This window comes from Pholis gunnellus (assembly GCF_910591455.1).
Source record: "Pholis gunnellus genome assembly, chromosome: 10".
In the NCBI taxonomy this organism is placed as follows: Eukaryota; Metazoa; Chordata; class Actinopteri; order Perciformes; family Pholidae; genus Pholis; species Pholis gunnellus.
In genome coordinates, this window is record NC_136537.1 from 1,582,852 (window position 1) to 1,596,746 (window position 13,895).

Consider the following 13,895-nt stretch of genomic DNA (forward strand, 5'->3'; position numbering starts at 1 on the left):
CCTTCAAGGCTCCTTTGTTGCAGACAGTCTCCACATCGAGGGCTACAATATGTTCAAACGCAACAGACACCTGTCCTACACAAATGTTCCAGAAATGGCCAACAGACGTGGTGGTGGAGTTGCTGTTTATGTGAAAAGCCACATTCAAGTGCGTGAAAAACAGTACATACATAATGTCACTGATCTTGAGTTTGTGGCTCTGAAGGTTGAAGCCCCAGTGAGTGCACTGATTGCAGCTGTATACAGACCACCAGACTACAGTGTGAGATCATTCCTGTCAAACCTGGGAAGCCTTCTGGACTCATTGGAGATCATGGACTGTCAGCCCATCATTGTCTGTGGTGATTTCAACGAGAATCTCTTATCCAACACACGTAAGCCAATACTTGAGCTCTTTCAGTCCAGGGGATATGCACAAGTCATCACTACTGCAACCACAGAGAAGAACACACTGCTGGACCTCATTTTCATCTCTCAGCCACAACATTGTCTCCACTCTGGTGTGATGAAAACCTATTACAGTTATCACAACCCGGTCTACTGTGTCATGTCCTCTAACAGTCCATAAAGGTATCAGCTGAGTTTTAAAGATCAAGAAAAATGCAAAGAACCTGTAACTAAACTTAAACTAATATTTTCAGTGCAGAGATTAAGAAAATAGTTTATTATAATGTAGTGTATAAATAATACAGCATAACAGTGTGTTGATGAAACATAACTCAATGAAGTATAGACTAATCGAGATGAACAAAGGTTAGTGATATATGTATTAATGACACATTCTGATAAAAACATTATTGAAAGATACAATGATAAATTCAAAAGGAGTATATTGTGATGACTGTTTACTGTGAATGATGTATAGAATATAACAGACTTGCAGAGATTTAATTTATCAAGAGTAATGTTCACGTAAAGGAAACCTAATTATGCGGTCACAAGACATGTTGGACTTTATTTAGTAAGTTGAATGGGATTTTGTTTGGTAATCATCTTTTCACAGTGTTGGACAATATTATGGGTAATATTCTTTCCAGGTAACCATATTATTTTGAGCTATATTTCCAACACATTTTGGCCTGTGCATTTATCAGGGTGGGTTAGGGTTAGGGTTGATAAATGCACAGGCCAAAACTCTTTCAGCAGCTGTATACAGCATTGTACACAGCTGCTAACATTTAGCGTAGCAGACATACATCAGAAAGTATGTGTTCTAGATGTAACACATACTTTCTGGTGTACTGATACCTACCAGCTGAAACCCCACATTTCCATCCCAATCAATTTCACACTCTAGCAGGGCGGGTGGCCTTGCTAGAGACTGTTACTCATTTAACTTTTCTTTCCCCTGGACCGGAGACACAGTTCTCCTGTGTCCTCTGTAATGCTAAGTTTCCTTTCTGATGGACAGAAGACACAGTTCTCCTGTGTTCTCTGTAAGGACACCTGCCAGCCTTGGCCTCACCTCCTTCAGCACTGTGAGGATCAGCTCACAGCAACCAAGACATGCTGCAAAAGGCCAGAGACTGCAGCACTAACTGAACTGTCTATCAGGGGAGGACTTATCACTGTTGGATCACATAGAGACACATTTTACTTCCTGCTTGTCCCAGTCATTCTTCAAAGCAGAGGATGAGAAAACACCTGCCTGCCTTTGCCCCATCTTCTGTCTGGCTCTGAGATACTGGATGAGCTCAAAACAACCAAGACATCATGGCCACCATAGACCAGATGCTGCAGCACCATCTTAACTGTTCATCAACAGTGGACCCACCACTGCTGGACCACACAGACACATGTTCTCCCTGCCAGTGTCGAGGTTTCTTCGCAACAGAGCATAAGGTATAGTTTTTTTTTTTCATATATGATTTACAATGTTTTGCTTTAATTGTGTGTTCAGTCATTTATTCCCTTTGTATTAATGCAACAGTTTGAATAACACTGATGTTACAGCCAGTACAACATTGTAATTTATATCAACTTCTTCCTTCAGGTCTTCCTCCTCTGTGATCCCTCTCCTTCACAGTGAAGACACTCAGGACTGCACAGAGAGCTAAACATATAGAAGAAGCTGAACATCATGCAGCCTTCCTAAACTTCTCTGTGTGAAATGACACTGGACATACATGTTGTTCTGCCCTGCAGCAGAATTCAAGGTATTTGATTATTGTGAATTATGTAACTTTTTAACATGTTTTATTTCAGTCTTCAGTTTATTACAATAACTTTTTGTTTTCTCTTTTCAGGACCAGCTTCGTCCTCCTTCCTCAACATCACCATCTGTGCATCCATTGCTGTGCACAGTTCAGTTCAGTAGAGACTAACTACAGTTGATCCTTAAGCAAGTGATCAGGTGTACGGCTGCAGGGAACCAAACTGCTGCAGATCCATCATCAGTCAGTCATCACTGTCACAGTGACAGTTCCTCCTTTGTCCAGCATCACGCTCCTCCCTAAACAAGCTGTAAAGGTAACAATGTTTGTTACTTCCATAGTAAAATATCTCTCTTTGGCCACAACAAAAAAGTGCTTCTACAGCCACTGGACAGGTCAAAGGTCATCATGTTTCAGCTCTTTATATTATCACACTGACACTGAGCTCTGTTCACAGTTTAGTTTGTGTTAAGAACAGACAGATTCAACAAACAGCAACATACACTACTGACACATGGACAGAATGACTGTCTCTCAAAACAACAGGACACCTGTTTATTTTGTTTGTTTGATCTCTACCTTATTTGGTCCAACAATGTATGTTTATTTTATGTTTCATCACAATCTATATCTTTTACATTATTTTATTGTATTTATTTATTCATGTCATCCTTCTCTTTTCCCATTAATCAGTTTTCTAACAGATATATGAAAGATTAAGGATGAAAATGTGTCAGTTACTTCAATTGCTACATGAATATGAACTAATTAACCTGGCGGAAAGGACACATTTTTATCCTAAAGTCATGAGTCATTAGCATGGGGTTTCAGCTGGTAGGTATAGTCAAGGTGTTTCACATGTGTATACCTAGCCTTAGTGTAATCTAAACCCTATTGAAAATACATATATGTAAGCCCAGTGTTAAAATATCAGACTGTGGAATCCAAGCTGAAGGTATTGTCTTCAGAATGTCTAAAACACATGACTTGGTTCAAAGAGTCTTGTCAAAAGATTGAATTGGAAAACAAATCTTCCCAAGCTCGTCTGCTAACCTTGAGTCAAACGAGTGACTCTAAAACCCAGCGTTTCAATGAGGCTCAGTAAACTGAGCTTAATGTTGGGATCATTTAAATGACAATGTTGACAAGACTGGCAGTCCAGGGCTACTGGAACTTGAAGTCTTGAACTACTGGGAGTATTACGCTAGGTCTAAACACGATGTGAAAAGCCTTTGATTGTAGGAAATGAACAATATTGTAAACCATTGAAATTGTGATATATTTATATGTGTTGTATACAAAATGTTCAGCTCTTTCAGGAGAGCGGTGATATGACTTTTCATATTTGTAATCTTTAAATCTTTTGAAATATTAAGCTTTTTAAATTTTTTTTTAATGGGATATCTATGGAGAAAATCTTCAAATCCTATTAAACTTCTTCAACTTTCAAAGCCTTCTTCTTCCTCATACTTTCAGCTACAGACACCATAGTTAGTCAAAATGTTCACCTTTCAGGAGAGGGGTGATATGACTTTTCAGATTTCTAATCTTTAAACTTTTTGAATTATTAAGCTTTTTGCAATTTCTTTTGAATTGGATATCTATTTTCAGCAATGTTTTCCCAGTTCTTTTCAGCTTTCAGCATTCCAACGCATTTTCAGCAGGAAATGCATTTTCTAGTTGTTGGAATGCTTTTAAGCATTCCAAGTATTGTTATCCTGTTTCTTTATTCCACTATTTCTTCCGTCCCCCTTTTTTTGAAACGCTTCTGCTCCTTCATTTTTTAAGCTACAGAAACCGTTCAACTACCAAAATGTTCAGCTCTTTCAGCAAAGGGGTGCTATGACTGTTCATATTACTAATCTTTAAACTTTTAGAATTATTAAGCTTTTTGCAACTTTTTTTTGAATGGGTTTCTATGGAGAATATTTTCAAATATTTCAAATAATTCAAATAATTCTTCAACTTTCAAATCCTTCAACTTCCTCATACTTTCAGCTACAGACACCATTTCAACAGACACCATTTTAAAATACTGAGAAAATCTTAAGCTATTATTGTATGTTATAATCTTTTTAATATCTTTTATACTTTTTGAACTGTCCCATTTTAACTTTTATGATTTTTTCAGTCCTCTTCTGCCTTTATAATGGGTGTGTATTGCGCAGCTTAGAGTGCGTGATGTCACCGCTAGAGTGAAGAGCAGCTTCAGATTCTTGTGAATCTGAGTCTTTTGCCTTCGACTCCACAATTTACACTCTTCATATATATTTTTTAGTTCATACAGTAGCTAATCCTGTCTTCTCGTTAAAAAGTGATTGTGGAATCCCACAGATTTACACATTGGCAGAAAATCACTTAATTGAGAGGAAAAAACAACTTTCTGCTCCATAGAGACCAATGTTAAATCTTGCTGCAAAAACATCTTCCACAGAACTCGGTACCCCATTTCTACATCGCCAGTTTAGCCACATTTTTTACACTACAGACACAATTTTCACAGGATCTGTTGTTCAACTCATCCTTCCGCTCATGTAATGATATCGGAGCAATAGGAGCTACGGTTATGGGGTTTTTGAGGATTTGTTTGAGAGGTGTTTCTCTGTCTGTTCTCCATGAACAGGCTGCTGGCACACAGGTGTTTCTAATTAGGGATGTTTATAAACACCAGGTGCGTCCTCACCATGGCAACCAGTTACACACACGCACGCAGGCACGCTCTCTCTCTACACACACACACGACTTGGAGATATTCAGTCAAAGGCATTTTTAGACCTCCTGTCTGTCTGTCTGCCTCTCTGTCTCACTGACTCTGTCAGTACATATAACTGTCTGTCTGCCTGTCTCACTCACTCAGTCCATCTAACGGTCTGAGTCTGTCTGTCGGTCTGTCTCACTCACTCAGTACATATAACTGTCCGTCTGCCTGTCTCACTTACTCAGTCAGTACATATATCTATCTGTCTGCCTGTCTCACTCACTCAGTCAGTACATATTACTGTCTGTCTGCCTGTCTCACTCACTCACTCAGTACATATAACTGTCTGTCTTCCTGTCTCACTCACTCAGTACATATAACTGTCTGCCTGCCTGTCTCTCTCTCACACTCACTCAGTCATCTAACTGTCTGTCTGGCTGTCTGTCTCTCTCTCACACTCACTCAGTCCATGTAACTGTCTGTCTGCCTGTCTGTTCTCCATGAACAGGCTGCTGGCACACAGGTGTTTGTGATTAAGGTAATCAGCAATGTTGATAAACACACAGACTCACAGACACACGCGCACATACACTTCTCTCTCTAACTCTCTCTGTGTCTCTCATTCAGTCATTCAGGTCTTGGATACTTTTAGAGGACCCCCCACACACAAACTTATTCTAATGCTACTAATACTTCTACTACTTATAATACTTCTACTAGAACTACAACTTCTACTACTACTAAAACAAATATCGCTACTGCTGACATCTTTTAAGCCACAGAAACCATTCAAATATTAAAATGTTCAGCTCTTTCAGGAGAGGAGTGATATGACTTTTCATATTTGTAAGCTTTAAACTTTGAATTATTCAGCTTTTTGCAATCTTTTTTTAATTGGATATCTGGAGAAAATCTTCAAATCCTCTTAAACTTCTTCAACTTTCAAAGCCTTCTTCTTTCTCATACTTTCAGCTACAGACGCCATAGTTAAACATTTCAACTAGAAGGGTTTTCAGCAGTGCAGTTTAAATGCTTTCAGGCTACAACATTTTTCAGACTGGTAGTCTCCCATTTCTGTATTTTCAGCCATTTGTAATCTTTAAACTTTTTGAATTATTAAGCTTTTTGCAATTTTTTTTAATTGGATATCTATTTTCAGCAATGTTTTTGCAATTAATTTCAGCTTTTAGCATTCCAACGCATTTTCAGCAGGAAATGCATTTTCTAGTTCAGTGTGGCTTTGTGGCACAAAGGCAGTAGAACTGCCTGTGCCAAAGCACACTGACTGTAATCCTGCGGGCTTATTTTTCTTATTCTCCATCTGCCACCCCGAATTTCGGCGTGTATCTAGTCACACAGCGTTGCCAACAGCGGCGTGAAAAGTATATCCGAACGTGCGGCCCGATCGGGAATGGTGTGCTAAGACTTTTATAAGAGATTCGCCCAGCGGTTTTCCCGAAAATCCCGAAAAACGGAGCAAAATTGGCCCATAGACTTGAATGGGGTTTCGGCGTGAAGAGTGCAAAAAAAACACTGAACTTTGGACCCATATTGACAAGCCATACTTTAAGATAGAAAAATGATTTAAAGTTTAAAACGTAGACAAAACGCTGGAGGTTATTGAGCCAAATGGACATTTTGATAGCTAGCACAGTTTTCATGAAGTCGCAGATGAAGTTTCAGGAACATTTTGGCTCCATTTCAGATTTTATAATGGGTGTGTATTGCGCAGCTCGTTAAGGGCTAGAGTGAGGGCATAATTGTTAGAGTGGAGCAGAGCAGGAAAATATTTTGTGATTTCTGAAAACAAATTGCTCAGAGTGCCACAATTTGCACACCTCATGCATTATTTTTTGCAAAAAGTTAGCTAATGGTGTGCTGGTCTAGAGAAATGACTGTGGAATCCAGCACATTTACACATTTTGCACTACAGACCTTAATTGACAGGAAAACCAGCTTTCTGCTCCATAGAGACCAATGTTAAATCTGACCACTCATTTCTCAAAGAAAGCAGACGGTACCACTTTTGTACATTGCTCTGGAGCTCACATTTTTAACACCACTAACATAAAAAAGCACATCACCATGTTCGCAAGAGTCTTATCTTTCTCACGGTATCCTTATTTTGGCACTCAGACTCCTACTTTTTGTTAAAAAGTTTTGTTTCAAAATCACTGTTTACTGTAACGTTTCTTAATCAGTTTGCTTCTAACGCCAGGTGCGTCCTCACCATGGCAACCAGTTACACACACGCACGCACGCAGGCTCTCTCTGTCTGTCTCTCTACACACACTGTCTGTCTCTCTCTGTCTGTCTTTCTCTCGCTCTGTCTGTCTGCCTGTCTCACTCACTCACTCTGTTTCTCTATATCTTTCTGTCCCCCCCCCACCCCTCCCATTTCAAAATAAAAGCCCCACAGAGTGAATCCTAACTGGAATACTTGTGATGAAGCCTGTCATTTAATAACCTTTGTGTTTGTGTCAAACATTATGAATATGTCTCCTCTCCCCCTCTCTCACCCACCCAGTCCCACTTTCAAAATAAAAGCCCCATAGATTAACTGTATCTTAACATGAAGCTCAGAATGAGGTTCGTACAGAAATGATGGGAGCGTTAGCTCCCATCATTTCCAAAGGCTTCTCAAACAAATGTATTTATCTCAAATAGAGAAATGATGGGAGCGTAAGCTCCCATCATTTCCAAAGGCATTACTAGTAGGCATCACGTAATGTGAGGAGGCGTTTCCCTGCTTTTTCTCCATGAACAGGCTGCAGGTGCACAGGTGATTCTGATTGAGCTAATTAGTGAACAGAGGCTCACAGACTCACATACACACACTGTGAGTCTCTGTTCACTAATCTTTCTGTCCCCCCCCCCCCCCCCCCCTCCCATTTCAAAATAAAAGCCCCACAGAGTGAATCCTAACTGGAATACTTGTGATGAAGCCTGTCATTTAATAACCTTTGTGTTTGTGTCAAACATTATGAATATGTCTCCTCTCCCCCTCTCTCACCCACCCAGTCCCACCCTTTCAAAATAAAAGCCCCATAGATTAACTGTATCTTAACATGAAGCTCAGAATGAGGTTCGTACAGAAATGATGGGAGCGTTAGCTCCCATCATTTCCAAAGGCTTCTCAAACAAATGTATTTATCTCAAATAGAGAAATGATGGGAGCGTAAGCTCCCATCATTTCCAAAGGCATTACTAGTAGGCATCACGTAATGTGAGGAGAGGCGTTTCCCTGCTTTTTCTCCATGAACAGGCTGCAGGTGCACAGGTGATTCTGATTGAGCTAATTAGTGAACAGAGGCTCACAGACTCACATACACACACTGTGAGTCTCTGTTCACTAATTAGCTCAATCAGAATCACCTGTGCGCCTGCAGCCTGTTCATGGAGAAAAAGCAGGGAAACACCTCTCAAACAAATCCTCAAACCCCCATAACCGTAGCTCCTATTGCTCCGATATGACTACATGAGAGGAATGATGAGTTGAAGAGCAGATCATGTGAAAAACTTTACTGGAGCAACGGAGCCTCTCCCAGCTGTTAGCAGACTGTTTTGCTAGCAGGCGAGTGAGCTGTACCCAGCATGCAGTTCGGCGGTGTAATTTTATAAATGTAAAATGATTAGTGTTACAAATTGTTTGTGTCACAGACTGTTGTGTCGTTGTGATTTGCTCTGTTAAAGAGCGTTAGTTGTGGGTTGTTCATTGTTATAAAGTAATGACCATGACTAGGGGTCCCTCTCAATACACATAAGAAAACTAGCTCCAATGCTGACACCATTAACGGTGGACAATATATTTAACTGCCTGTTGAAGACAGACAGCACTTGATCCGGCTTGGTGTGTGAAAAACTCACATGTACAGGAAATTGAAACCGTTATACAAGATTAAATTCAAGAGTATGGATTTTAAATGCAGAAAAGAGAGAAGCGATAACTCAATCGAACCGTAACATCGGCCTGTGTAGCTATATATTGCGACGTCTTCCGGCAGTAGAAGCCACACTGTCAAAATTTCTTGCGAAATTTTCTAGTTTTCTGGTTGTGATCCAAAAGGGGGGATTGGGCTCGGACAGTGATAGAACTGAATGAGGATGGTCCATGTCTGAGATGGCATAGTCCAATGCACTCGTCCCAAGACCTGAACAGTAGGGGAAACATCCCAAACTGTTGTGATATATTTGGTAAGATCCGCCAGATTATTATTTCTCGTGAGTCTCTACCACGGTTTAGTGTCCTCAGTGGTCTTAAGATCAAAAGTGCTAGAGTGTAAACCCTGAATATTTCAAAGGCTTATTGTGAAAGACAAAGCGAAAGAGGCAAAAGACCAATCTGGTGCAACCGATTTACAGCAGAGAAAATACCTTTAGACTAAACTTGTTTTGTATGTGTGTGGTCTCTCTCTCTCTCTCTCTCTACAGAACACCTTTTATTTTCTATTTACAGTTGTTATATTTCCTCCCTTTTGTGTCCTGTTACTGTTGGGATTGTTGTTACAGAAAATAAGCGTGAACTTGCATACTAAATGCTTTACCTGCTATCATAGTCTGCCATGAAATCGGCATATTCTGTTTTCCCCTCTTCATCAGAAGCTAAGAACTGCAATATCAGTTGCTGTAGAAATGCTGCTATATTAATTGACTGCGTATCTATGTTCAGCAAACAACTGAATTCATTCAACATAATGAGCTGTTGTTGGAGCCACATTCATTTTAGTATTCCTGAATATTGCTCCTGTTAAAAACATGCAGCACATAATCCATCATTCAGTGTGTGCAGTTATGGCATTAGTGATGGACAGCATGCTATCAGTTGAATCCAAGCATCTAAAGAGAGACATTATTGTGTACGTGGACACAGGTGTCTCCTTTCAGATAAACTAGTGCAGTGTTAAGCTGCTCAACTGGAGCCGTGGCTGTCGGGTCCTTATCAGCAGAGCAGTGGAGCTCTGATTGTCCCTCTCATCACATCAGCTATCGACAGCTTCTCTACAGAGGTCCCATGTAGAATGTATGTGACACCATGTGTTTATAGACCACATGTCTTGGACCAGCTGCCACTAAGAAAGATGATGGCTTTACAGTAATGCATAATGTTGTAAGACTATGTTTGGTCGGTTTGTAATTTTTTCAGCCTTCCCTTGCAAAGTTATTGGTAGTTTCAGTATTGCTGTCTATGCACTGGTAAATGGTAGATAAGTGACAACTTTGTTCTCATTTTCTGTAAAAAGTGTAGCATTTAAGTGTCGTCGAATTAACAAGTCAGCAAGCTAACTAGACAACTATCCACTAGTTAGCTAGCTTTCTAATTCGGTCATGGTACGCTAGTTACAGAAAATGAGCCCAACAGTGGTCTGCGTCCAATGGTCCCTCCACCTCAAGGACAAGCTAGTTACCTAGCTAACTAGCCAGCCGTCCATCTCAGGGCTGAGTCCGCTCTCTTCCCGGCGGGCTAGGGTAACACTTTACAGCACCACTGATGTGGTTGTCACATAAGAGCTAACATCCATTGCCATTTTCATTTGTATCAAATGACCACAGAAAAAAAGTTCAATGTTCTACTCCTATTCTATTTCTTTGGCACAGAAAGTGATGGTCCCCAGAGGATGAAGCTTTGGTGAACCCCTTAGTGCCACCATTAGTTTGACATCTTTTTTTTTTTTAACTATCGGGTGGAGTGTAGTGGCATTTGGTACAGAAAGGCGTGGTGTCAACAGGATGAATCCTATGGACTTTGGTATTCCAATGAAACTAAGGTGGCTATCATGCTAAATATTATACCTGCTTATCATCAATATGTTAACATTGTCATTGTGAGCATTTCATCATGTTGCTGTTTGCATTCAGCTCAAAGCACTGCTATGCATGAGTACAGCATCACAGAGCCGCTGCCTTTGCTGTAGACTCTAAGTCTCAAGTTTAAATGGCCAGATAAAGATAGCAGCTTTGCATTATGCAACAGACAGGAGGAGGGCCAAATGAAAATATTCATAATGTTGGGAGTGGCCCAGCATTTTAAAACTTAGATTTCAACAAACCCCCAAAACGACTAATCTCTCCCAATCATTAGAAATAATGTATATAAACTTGCTTTCACAATAAATTGCCCTGGGTATAATTCATAAAAAGGTTTTAATTTGAATGTATGCGATTGCTAGATTTTGTTTTTCCTTTTTTTTTAGGCTTTTCTTTCCTTTCTTTTCTCAGGAGCCTGCAAATCTAGCAATCAGTTGAACCATAGTTTCTGGAGAGAAGCGTAGTTTTGACATAGTTAAAGAGGAGCTGCACAAAGGCACCAGGAGTGGAACAGCAAGTGTTTGCCAGTTAGTTAGATAGAGGACAAGACATGAATAAAACATCCCTATCAGATTGACTGTCGGGCAGAGAAGAGATTGGCTCCTATATAGAGTCTCTCAGAGTGAAGAAGGATACATAGGCACCTCCTATAGCCATCTATCATCACAACATGTCAGAGCTGGCTGCCTCATTCAAACAGACAAGCACATTTGTGTACATCAATAATTACTTAGCCTACATACCCACACTGTTAACTTCCTCTGCCAATCATGAGTGATGCACAATACTGGTCCATAGGCCACAGTGGACATGCCTCCTCCCACTGGCAAACAAAGGAGTCTTACGAGCCATTAGAATGACACACTTCCTTGGTAAATTCATTCATAATGTCTCCTGCAAGACAGCATGCATCAGAGAGCTGCTTCAGCACAACAAGGTGCTTTACCAGACTGTTCAACATGAACAAGAATAAAAAGAAAATGAAAGAGACTCGAACCACTGATGTTCTTTGTTCCCCTAAAAAACAACAAGACATTGCTCCAAGCTCAGGGTGACAAATGGAAATCAATAGCATATGAGTCAAGATCCACGACAGAGACGGAAAAAAGCTATAGTCTAATAGAAAATGAAACTTTGGGTTTAAGTGTGTGCTGTGGAAAGTTTCACAGCTATGGTTTGCCGACCTTTACAGCTGGTTTCAGTCATAATCATAATAAATCTCAACAACATGTTCAGTGTATGGATGATAAAGCTACAGCGCTATGATTTTGGGTTAATCTACACACGGTTGTTTTGTCTGGGGAACCAGCTCCTAGCACTGACACCAGCCAGACATGGAAGCTGTTACAGGTTCCGACTGGAATCAAATAGACAGATGATAGTTCTGCAGGATAAATAAATGAGACAAGGCAACTTCACTCCTGCTCGTCCAGCCTCGCTAAGCAGAATCAGTTTATTCACGAAACATTTTAACAGTTTAACACAACAGCAAAACACTACAACCGAAATGTTCATTGAGCCAAAAACAAAACTCTTGATGGACGTTATGGCGACATTAAGAATAAAGCTTACTGTGGCGCCATACATTAACACATCCTTCCAGAAAAATATTTTTTGGTTACTTAAACAATATGTCCATCCAGCAGGAATAAGTGTTGGGATGATTTTCTCTGGTTGTCCCAGGAACAGTTCCTCCACTACGTTGAAACCAACCAGCGGCCTCTCTAGGGGTAGATTCACTAAAAAAGGGACACTGATCAGCAGGTTAGGATTTTCATTCCCAGGTAAAAACCATCGACAACACTTCCAGTTCATCGTCATATTTCAGCAGTTCAGTAATTGGCCGGGTCTCAAGATGAGGTCGATGTTTAGCTTTTCAGGACCGGTCGACTTGAGCCCCTGTATCCAGCAAAGCATGCACAGCTAGCCTGTCCAGGTAACATTGGATTATGGTTTTTCTCCCAATTAATCTTGCAACTTGTTCATTACTGGTGTGGTTCTCGTGGTAACTTACTGGAGGTCGCCCTGTGTCCATTTCTCCCTTTTGTACAAGCTAATACTGGAGAAGTAGATGGTGAGTTGTTTGGCTGGGACGTTTGAGACCTGGTCACTTGGCGCCCCCCTACAGCGACTGGCTCCAGTTTCTCTGGTGTTTGGGCTTTTTGAGACGACCTACGGCCCTATGAGCTTCTTCACTGCAGTGAAAACAATGGTTACAGTTAGACAGGCCCTGCTCCGCACATCTAGGACAGCTGTTACTGCTCTCCCTTCTTGTGTTGGTAATTTTCCTCATTGAGCACTGGCACGTCTGTTGTGTTTGCCGTGGCTATATATGTTGTTTAATTGAGTCTACTACTCTGGTAAGTGCCTCAATTTTGGCTGTTAAAACAAAACACTGTAAAAAAGACCATTTAAAATGCAATTGACAGTAAAACCCTAGTCTGGCTTAACTAAGCTATAGGGCGGCATCTCTGGAGTGTGGACCATCCCCTGCTGAGCTCCGCACAAGCTGCGTACCACACTCCCTCACATGAAAAAATTCAAGCACAAACAAAAAAGGAACTATGACAAAGCAGTCAGGAGACAGGAACCTCTTCAAGAAATAGATGTCGTGAGAATCTTGGACCCTGAGTCCTGGACCACAAGAGCAACTGTCCTCAAGGAAGTAGGTTCCACGTCTTTAACTGTAAAGACTGAGGATGTCCAAGTGCTTGGGAGAAATGGAAAGAAGAAACAGGAAACTGAGTCTGAAAGGCGAGTCGGTGTGACACCAGACTTGAGAAGGTCCGCCAGATGTAGGAAACCACCTGAGAGACTCACATCACATGGATGAACTGCTGAACGGAGGTTTGAAATGTTAAACATAATAATATGTAATGCGTTATATTTGAGATAAACAATTATGGTTAATGAGCTTAACAAAAAAACGTGAGGGATTGTGATTTTATTCTTACATTTGATGGTGTTCAGAATTAAATATTTGATACTTCAGTGGTTAAAGCCAGGGTAGGTCATGTTTTTTTTTTTGTGATATTTGTTGAAATAAATCCCTACAGCAATCAAAACAAAAAAAGAAAAAGCCCTGTGTCTGTAGCTGTCTCTCCCAGTCACCAGAAGAAGTTGTCATTGTACGTTTCTGCAAACCACAGATACGTGGAATGTGGACGAATGTTATCAGCCTCAAATCACGCTTAAAGAAATGTACAATGGCATGTGTTTAACGTTGTACTAGCTAGCTA

At 40.5% G+C, this 13,895-nt stretch overlaps 1 protein-coding gene across 1 annotated transcript in view; it reads left to right on the forward strand.

Moving 5' to 3' along the window:
* Nucleotides 1-1,713: 1,713 nt before the first annotated feature.
* The window catches only part of LOC306702538 (uncharacterized protein), a gene marked incomplete at both ends in the record, with an annotated part of 52,248 nt that continues 40,066 nt past the window's right edge, over nt 1,714-13,895 (forward strand). Inside the window, one exon of the mRNA XM_079168176.1 lies at nt 1,714-1,842. Within this exon, the coding sequence (XP_079024302.1) occupies nt 1,714-1,842 (129 nt within the window). The remainder of the gene's footprint in view (nt 1,843-13,895) is intronic.